General features: G+C 45.9%; 1 protein-coding gene and 1 pseudogene across 1 annotated transcript; both read right to left on the bottom strand.

The window, feature by feature from the left end:
• Positions 1-2598: 2598 nt before the first annotated feature.
• LOC109484807 lies at positions 2599-5655 on the bottom strand (annotated as a pseudogene).
• A 2082-nt stretch (positions 5656-7737) lies between these two features.
• LOC109484856 lies at positions 7738-10126 on the bottom strand. The gene has a single exon (XM_019788215.1). It carries the CDS (start codon positions 9610-9612, stop codon positions 7774-7776), a length of 1839 nt encoding a protein of 612 aa, XP_019643774.1. The 5' UTR covers positions 9613-10126; the 3' UTR covers positions 7738-7773.
• Positions 10127-10183: the final 57 nt, after the last annotated feature.

Below are 10183 nucleotides of genomic sequence, written 5' to 3'. Positions count from 1 at the left end.
TTTGGATAGAGAATTCTGCATTTGGTTGCAGAATTCTGCATCTGAATGCAGAATTCTGCGCAGAATTCTGCATCCGAATGCAGAATTCTGCAGAACTGACCTAGTCCCAGGGGACCTACAGTGTATCGATGATACCTACACAACTTTCAGCGGGTAATATAATAATGTCTTAATGGTTAAAGGTCGTCCGGAATGAGAGTCAGTCCGGAATTAAAGTGTTGTCTGTTTGTAGTATAATTATACAGTTTACACATAGTATATGCACCTATGTGCACTTTGCACATAGGTGTGTGCACTTTGCACATAGTGTGTGCACTTTGCACATAGCTGTGTGCACTTTGCACATAGTGTGTGCACTTTGCACATAGGTGTGTGCACTTTGCACATAGGTATGTGCATTTTGCACATAGGTGTGTGCACTTTGCACATAGGTATGTGCATTTTGCACATAGGTGTGTGCACTTTGCACATAGGTGTGTGCATTTTGCACATACTGTATGGAGAATTTCTCGTTTTAGTTGGGAATGTGTTATATGTATAGTAAATACATACAATCCTAAAACATATATGCTTAAGAAGAACTTTTATAAACAATATGTATTTTGAAAAACAATGCGTTTTTCAAAATCTCTATCATTTAGAAATATATATTGATCAGGCCAAAACAATGCGTACATAAATGGTGTGGCCTAATAAAATCAAAAGTCTGCTGGTGTCAGTAACAGGAACAGCTGCCTTTGTTTATGTGGGTTGACATCAGGCTATTGACCAACTGCAAACTTTAACACAATAATGCAAAGTAGGTATTGATTTGCGTAATTTGTACAACAAATTAGTCAACATATTACCTGGGCTGTTACTGGGAGGGGTTCCGTCGACAGTACCGACTGCATCGGCACAATGTAAAGTTTCGCCGATTTTGCCTTCCAGTTCTGCCGAAACCACTCCCCAGGATAGCCAGCCTGGGATGCTGCGGCGAAAACTAGGGGTCTGGCCTTTGGCCCAGACCCCACAGCTTTCTTTAACAGCCAACCCCCCCCCCCCCTCCAACTCCCGCAACCGCGGATACGCCTCAAAGAGATTCAACTCCACCTGAAATAATTAAAACCTTTGTTTAAGATAAAAAAAGTTAAGAGGATCATGTAAAAACTACAGGAGGATTATAGGAGGAGAAAGAGGAAGAAAAGCAGGGCTCGAAATACGTTTTTCTGCATACCTGCACCGGTGCATTTATGTAAAAAATGACCCGACATGACATGACCCTACAATATATAAACTTGATTCCAAATTTAAGCTGCTTGCACTGAAAAGCAGCTGTTACCGAAAACTATGGTAACTTTGGCTGACTTGGAAGGGACTGACCTGTTTGTGGTCCATTGTTCTTTTAATGGCCACTGTCTGCGGTCCTAACCCCGCAGCTACGTAGCCACCCCCTTCTGACGGGAGCGGTGTTTTGTCTAAGTATTTCTCTAAGAGATAGAACTGGATCTCCATGTCCTCACAAGAGGGAGGCTGTCTTCCTCTTGTGTATGCCTGTCCCCCTCTTCTACTTCTCCCCCTGGCATTATAAAGACCAGAAAGCTCCTATGAAGGGCAAGAACAAGAGTCAGGCACGTAAGTATTCTGTATAAATATTTAAAGATAAAGATACATGTATTTGTGAAGGTAGGTACACATAACTTGTCAATCAGGAAGTTATGCTGCAACTCCAAAGACACCCCATAGGGATCTCTCGGGACATTCACAACCTCTGTTCCACCTTCTTGACACCTATCACTAGCCTAGACAACCTACAACCTCTGTGCTTGATTGAACTCAGCTTCTCTGGATTCCTACGTTGGGACGACCTGACACAGCTGCACGTAGACGACATCGCACACAGACTGACGGGGCTACGAATGGCGGACTGCGGGGAGATAGGGAAGGACGAGAGGGGAGAAGGGATGGAAGTAATTAAGAGAGGGGTAGGGGGTAATCGTGTACTCCGACAGAAAGTGGAATTTCTCTTCTTCGCAAGCTCCGAAGAGAAGCCCACTTCCTGTCTATGTACACAACACACAATATTAGTTAGTCGCCACCGTCACGAAAAGAAAAGTAGAGAATTAGTCATGTGGGGAGTGGGGAAGGGAGAAGGCTTAGAGGCCAAGGGATCAGGAAACGCCGAGGACGGAAGACTTGGACTCCAGGATGTAACTCTCTCGAGCTTCCGTGCTGCGCCAACCACCGTGATGAGCGATGAGCCGATCGGGGACTCCCATGGCTGCGGCTGTGCTAGCACCACCTGAACGTAGACTGTGAAGGCCGTACTTGCGAGCGTCCAGGCCTATGGCGTTCAGCATATGAAGGACCTTTTCGTGGGCGCGCGAGACATCGGCTCCTGGCGAAGAGACTGGGTACCGCGGATGTTGGCCACTCTGCGGAAGAGCTTTACGTGTCCTGTAGACTGCGAGGCTCGTAGGAAGCGGCGTAAGATGGCGACGGGGCAGGAGGTGTTGTCCGTTTGTGCGATGCAAGACCAGTGAGCCTCTCTGAATTGATCGTTCTTCCTCTTCTGCAAGAAGAGTGCCACGTAGCCATTGCAGAAGGCGATCAAGAAACCTAATCGTGCCTGCCCAGCTCGCGCTCGAGCAACACAGGGAATCTAAACTTCACCCTAAAGTATACGTTAAATGCCTTCTTATCAAAGCTGCACTCCAGCTCCCCGTCTATGAGCCGCTGGAGCACGGTCATCTTGTCCTCATCGTCTCTTTTATCCAGGAACCTGAGGTGACAGGCTTTCAGCTGCCTGCCCTGTTTGGGCTGCTTTCTGATGCGTCCCTCCTGCCACTTCTTCACGAACTCGATGAGTTTGTTCCAAACCTTGCACGATAGTGGTAGATACCACAAGCCACCGTGGCTTTGTTTAGATACAGTTAGGACACTTCAGGTGGTAGGTAGTTTTTTCACCTGCTGGGAATTCTATAGACCCACACATTTGAAGTGATACCACCTGTCACAGACATCACACCCCTCACTGCCGTCACTGAACCTCTTGAAATTGTCAAGGCATGGTTTTGCACATGTAGGGCATATGACAGGGGCCGGTGCTGATGCAGCCTGACTACTGTGGCCATTACTAGAACTAGACTGGCTTGTGCCTGCTACTTGACTAGCATCTTTACTACAACTAGACTGTCGTGTGCCTGCTACTTGACTAGCATCTTCACTAGAACTAGACTGGCTTGTGCCTGCTACATGACTAGCATCTTCACTAGAACTAGGCTGGCTTGTGCCTGCTACTTGACTAGCATCTTCACTAGAACTAGGCTGGCTTGTGCCTGCTACTTGACTAGCATCTTCACTAGAACTAGACTGGCTTGTGCCTGCTACTTGACTAGCATCTTCACTAGAACTAGACTGGCTTGTACCTGCTACTTGACTAGCATATTTCACCATCAATCTGCGCCTTTAGGTTACCTGTGAGCAGCTCAGGAGGAAACATGTTCTTCAAAGAAGTAGTCCAGAGCAGAACACATGCCCTCCCAGTAGCTACTGTCAAACTCTATATTGACCTTGACACTGCCATGTCTGCTAGCAGGCTTTTAGCTAGGAATGATTTTTAGTGAGTACACCCAGTATTTGATGTGCGGCGGAGCCGCGCGCTCGCGCCGGTATCCTCCCCCGAAAAATGTTGAAATTTGAACTCTCTGAAACGCTATTTCCTGCATTTTGAGGTGGATTACGGCCACCTTTTTATCTTTGGAGAAAGAGGAAATATATAGAGAGAGGATGGCCAGGTACATCCTTTATTTCTATTTCTATTGGTTAAGAACAGAGCAGATGCTGAACGTTTGAAACTACTTCTGAAATGTCACATACATGTTTTATTTTCTTAGATGTCAGCCGCGAGCGCGCGGCTACGCCTCACATCAAATACTGGGTGTGTACTCACTAAAAATAATTCCTAGCTGTCAAGGTCTGCCACCTCAGGTTCAGACAGGTTCAGGTTCAGATGCTGACAGGAAAACAAGCAATTGGTCAATACAATCAATAGCACTTCAGTTTATACACCTGCATTGGGAAAGATTGAATGCAAAAAGGAATAGAAGAAATTCACTTACCACCATAGATCTGCTGGTTCTCCACATTGTTGCCACCAAAGGCAACTCGGTCGGCCGGTAGTGGTGGAAGTACACCTGGCCGTCGTCATCCTCCCTTTCCTCACCCCTAAACCTCGCGGACACCATCTGCTTGAAAGCCACAAATTGGCTTTCACACATACATCTTTCCACGTAGCCGTCGCACAGGTTGCCATCCCTCGTGGCCTTTTGCTCGGCATAATGATCCAGAAGCGTGGCCAGCTCCCGTCAACCCCAGTATGCTAAGGCTTGGTTGTCCCCAGGCTGGTTCAAAGACCTGCAACAAGTGAATGCTATTTAGAATATACATAAGCTATTTTGACATATAGTGCAGCAAATTGCTTAACACTGGAAATGTGGTGCACTAACGTACATATTTTTTTTCCAATGTATACAGACCTTCATGGCATCCAGCAGGTCTTTACGGGGAATCGTGCCCTTATGTTTTCCAGGAGTCGGTCCAGGAACTCTTCTCTGACTGCTATACACATAGAATATACATGACGTACACCCTGTCAGAGCCATCTGTCCCTGACACTGTGCATAGTAGGCATGGTTCTGTTTGAGCTTAACTCCATCAGGACTTTCATACAGATAGCTAAGAATGTTGGCATTTGGCGCAGTATCCTTACAGGTCAGGGACACTTCAGCTCTACTACTACTTCCTCATGGCACTTGCAGCTGAACTTGACATCAGGTGAATCACCTTGTGCTCTGATAGTCTCATCTGGGTGCACCTTCATGCTCACTGGAAAAATTCTCAGAGAATTCTTTGCTTCGTCCTCCATCTCTCGTCCATACTTTAAAGCAAGTATACTCTCACTAACACGAGTGTAGCCCATTATTTTTGTCAGAAGGACGTCTGTTGGTGTGCCAGGCTTTGCTTTGATTGTTTTGACTTACGTGTACACGCTGTAGAAATTTGATGCAGTGATCCGTCCACGGCGAGCCATGCTCCAGATTGGGGAGTTGCTCTGAGCCCTGGTTGCCTTTTCCAGAACTTCTACATCATCCTTACTTATGATGAGGAAGTTAATGGGTAGCAGAGGTGTATGGCCTAGCCAATACATCCATAGAGAGGGACTGGGGAGTTCGAGGCTGTGCAGATGTAACGCCAGCCTGTTCCTGGTGGGGTTGTGCCTCCAAGGCTGTGAAAAGTCCAGCCTCTGGCACAGCTTGTCGAAGGACCTTGGCTAGGTTGGTTCTCTTGACAACGTCTGACTCTTGGTGCCTTTCCCCACAGGTTGAAAGAGATTCTTCTGTTTTGCAGCCACTTGTTGGGAATCTGAAAGTTAAAAAAAATAGTTCAATGTATATGAATTCTAGTATTAAGCCTTTACCTAACAAATTGAAAAGACCTACATCAAGAGTATACCAGTTAGGAATGATTATATTTCTTATATATGTGGATACAGATTCCATCTGCTCATTTAACAGTGTCTTGATGCTCTGGTAATAGAAAATCAGTAATCGGTGACAATTGTTAACTGAGAGTTGCAACTGTTTCTATTAAATTCAGCCACCATCTGAATGACATATAGTTGGGTTTAAGGAAAGTTTGTTTGCGGAAAACCACTGTGAGACTCTGACTAAATCACTTTGGATAGTATGTTCGATTGTATGAAGACTGAGGGCAGAGAAGTATGGTGTCGTCAGCATACATTGCAACTTTACAGGACTGGATGCAGATTGGCAGATAATTATCTAACAATCAAGATAGAACAAGCAGGAGTGGCCTGAAATGGGAAAGTTTAATTGCTTTCCAAAACAAAACGCCATTCAGTAAGTTCAAGGAACATTCAAGTACTAGTAACCATATATCAAACTTATCCACAGTTAACCTCGTACCAGTAGATATACTATCACTATAGCTAAGGTGGTGATGGGGAGGTGGTGGGTCGAAATTCAAACGGAGCGGACCGAAAACATGAACCGTCTCCCCCAAAAACAGAACAAACTGAGAAAGTTCGAAGGTCACGGGGGGAGCGGTCACGTGGTTTGTGGGCCGAACGAAATCTTTTAGTTGTTTCTAATTACGAAAAATTTTCATGCGGACAATTTTTCCCAAATTATCTAACAATCAAGATAGAACAAGCAGGAGTGGCCTGAAATGGGAAAGTTTAATTGCTTTCCAAAACAAAACGCCATTCAGTAAGTTCAAGGAACATTCAAGTACTAGTAACCATATATCAAACTTATCCACAGTTAACCTCGTACCAGTATATATACTATCACTATAGCTAAGGTGGTGATGGGGAGGTGGTGGGTCGAAATTCAAGCGGAGCGGACCGAAAACATGAACCGTCTCCCCCCAAAACAGAACAAACTGAGAAAGTTCGAAGGTCACGGGGGGAGCGGTCACGTGGTTTGTGGGCCGAACGAAATCTTTTAGTTGTTTCTAATTACGAAAAATTTTCATGCGGACAATTTTTCCCAAATTATCTAACAATCAAGATAGAACAAGCAGGAGTGGCCTGAAATGGGAAAGTTTAATTGCTTTCCAAAACAAAACGCCAAAATAAGAAGGCCAAACTGCAAAAGAAAAGAAAATGACCCACAACGAAAGAAACAAACAAAATAACCTCCCCCATACCACAACCAACTTAAAACAACATTGCAATCAACATTAAACACAATATAGCTACTAGTAAGTTGTGCGGATCTGATGCACCATCCTAGCACAGAGTTCTAAACGTTTTTCCAACGGAACCTTCAGGTATAGTAAATAAGCATCTGACTTCCAGTCACCTTGAATACGAATAAGATCAACTGGTACACCTGCGTGGAAGGCAAATGACGCACCTCCGCGACGGCCACTATGCAATGAATAACATCTGGGATCCAAACCAGCTCTAACTAGAATTCTCTTAAACTCTCTGTCAAACACATTCTGAGTTAACGGTACAAAGGTAGATTTGTAGGGCTTTACAAACGCAGCCTCTGTGTTCCTATTCGTATTGAGACTAACCATATTGCGAAATGCAGTCACAGGACATAACGGCGAGTTCGGTATCTCAAGCACTGGTACATACAAGACACGTTCAGCACATTGCAGTGTTTTTGACCACCTTATTCTGACTAACAATACTCCTCTGTGTACCACAAAATCTCTCAGCATGAACTGCTTAGTAGGATCAAATGTACTCTTAGCTAAGAAGTTCGACTTCCGCTGGAAAGTAAAGAAACTTAACAATACAATAGTCCAAATCGTTGCTTCAAAAGGAACTGAAATGTCCAATTGTTCATAAATCCTGTGCAACACTGATGGAGTGAACGGCAATTTCTGATGAGGTGTATGCTGCATTCGCTTGCTGAATCCCCGTTTCAGTAGTCCCAAGTCCGGTGAATCAAACGCGGCAGTGTCCCAGCCGAACAATGTGTGCAAGGTCTTAAGACCGCTAATATAATTTGCAATTGACCCCGGTGCTCTGAAAGAACGACTTAAAAACTGAGAAAACGTCTCTAGTGTGTCCAAGGTGGCTGGAAAGGCAGTTATATCATAAAATGTACAAAACAAAAGATAAGTCCTCAACTGTGTTCTAAGATTTGACCAAGTTCCTTCCGCGAAGGCAGCAAATTTTGTCCGACGTGCCTGTTCTCGCAAGTAGCTCAGGTCTGTCTCAGCTGCAACATAAAACACAAAGAAAGCAAACTGTCAGTAAGGGCAATCCAGGACGAAATCTTCCTGAAATACCGGTATTTCTATCGTGTCCACATCCTCTGTCAAGATGTGAAACTGTTCAGCATGTTTCGATGAGAGATGCCATCGCGACAAGTGGTCGGCGACTCGGTTCTCCCGTCCTTGAATATGCTCTGCCCGTAAGACGAAATCGCACGATGCCGCGATCAGCCAAAGTTCTCTCGCACTATGAAGCAAATCCTTGTCTCTTGAACGTCCCGAATTCAACACATAAACACACGCCATATTGTCACAGTTGATCACGATTCTGGACCCTCTCCAGCCTGGTCCCCACTTCCTGGCCGCTACCACAATCGTCAGCATCTCCAAGACATGTATTTTAGCTCCATATTGTTCGAGAACAGCAGTCGGGAACCTGGAGTGAAAGAACTCACCATTACAGATTCCCCCGCACCCTGTCAGACACGCATCCGTGGCCACAACTTCATCCGGTGCACAATAGATGTCCGGAGTCAATAGTGAGACTCCATTGAACAAGGTCATAAAACGTCGCCACCAACGCACATCCAGCTTAAAGTCACGAGACAACCGAATTCTATGATGACTCCTGCGGACACTTCGTAGTACTTCCAACATGCGCGAAATGAAAAGACGTCCAGGTGCCACGCACGCAGACACGAATACCAGTTTCCCAATCAGTGACTGAAGCTCGCGTTTCAAAGCTTTCTTCTTGTCAATCCACGCGTCAAGTAACAGTCTCACTTCCTCCAACCGAAACTGTGGGACTCGCTTCACCATCGCTACGGTATCAAACTCAGTCCCTAGAAATGTCATGCAGGTCGTAGGCTCCACCGCTTTTTCAACCGACTCTTCCAACCCCAGGCTGTGTAATGTTCCCTGCAAACTGTTGAAGGCCTCCATCGCGACTTGAGGGTACTCTGCTCCCCCAAAATCATCTAGATAATTGCAAATTGAATAACCTTTCTTTTGTTGTATGAACGTGACTGCAGAGGTGGTTGACTGACAAATAAAAGCACTAGAACGAAGGCCAAAAGGGCACCTTGTATCAACATACCACTTGTTCCTCCAACAGTAACACAAATACTTGTAGTCTTTGGGATCAACCGGAATTTGTCTATACGCTCGTTTCAAGTCCGTCTTGTATAATAAACAGCCACGCCCCTTGTCTAATATCATATGCGACAATGTATCCACGGAGGGGTAGGTCAACTTAAACTCCTGTCCTAAATAATAATCCTTGGGAACAGCATCATTAATAGAGAAACCTGCCGGAAAACTGCAGTCTACTACAACTCTTCTCTCTATACTGTCTCTCTTCTCTACTGTCTGTAACGGAATCGGCACCGCCGGGAACGAAAAAGGATTCGAATCAAATGGTCCGGCTATGGCACCCAAACTAAGTTCTTTGGAAATAAACGCATCTACATGTCCCGCATAATGTCTAGCTGAGTAATGATTCTGAAAGGATACGTCGACCGGGCGTTGATACAATTCCGGCTCCACATTAATCGGCCACCCGAATGCTAAGAAATCAACAATACGTCTGTCTTCATAGTCCACTAGTAGTTCTCTCCATGTATCGATTTTCAAAGCCGACTCCACTGGAACACGTGCGCCAACAAAGTTATGTCCTTCACACGCCGACACCACCCTGTGTAACTCGATCGCCTTGTCTGGGTGCGCTGCTCGCACCGCCCTGTACGGAGGGAGTGACGGAGGCTCTTCCACCAGCTCTTGCCTGAGCGGCACGAAAGGATGCTTCGTTGTAGGGGCAGCGGTCTCGGGGATGTGGCTCCTGGGTGTGGCGGTACACCAGGCAAGCGCTGCAGACATGTAGCACGTTACTATTCCATCTCGCACTCCAGTGCCCGGATGGCAGGGAACATGATCCTGACTGAAAACCGCCACAATAACGCGGTCTAGAAGTGCCTACTGTATCACGTGAGGGTGGCTTACCCGTCCGTGGCTCCGCCCCCTGAGCACTCCCGGTTGCAACACCACCCTGTGTACGATAATGTCTGTCCCTGATTGTGTCCAACATGTCGGAATCAGACCAAGTCACCGTCTCGTGCTCCAACCCGTACAAAACCGCTGCATGTAGCTCTCTAACCGTGACCCAATCATGGTAAACCGCATCAAACATCAAGTCTGACAGATGACATAACTTGTCCTCGACCACACGGGGAACTTTGTGACAATGAGACTCGATCACATTCTTTACATAACCATGTACAAACATCGGTAATGTTAGTTCATCATAAGTCACGCCACCATTTTTTCCGTAGCCAGGGAAATGAGCCCTTTCTTGTGGCCATTCTATCTTAACACGAGCGGAGCTAGCATCATTTATGGTACGAGTGCGTCCTGTCTTACCTTTCTTTTGACGCCTGTCTCTTGAACGCGA

The sequence above is a fragment of the Branchiostoma belcheri genome, unplaced genomic scaffold (genome assembly GCF_001625305.1).
Source record: "Branchiostoma belcheri isolate BF01 breed outbred unplaced genomic scaffold, Haploidv18h27 scaffold70, whole genome shotgun sequence".
Classification (NCBI taxonomy): Eukaryota; Metazoa; Chordata; class Leptocardii; order Amphioxiformes; family Branchiostomatidae; genus Branchiostoma; species Branchiostoma belcheri.
The sequence above is the reverse complement of the archived record's forward strand: the minus strand, read 5'-3'. Positions and strand labels throughout refer to the sequence as shown.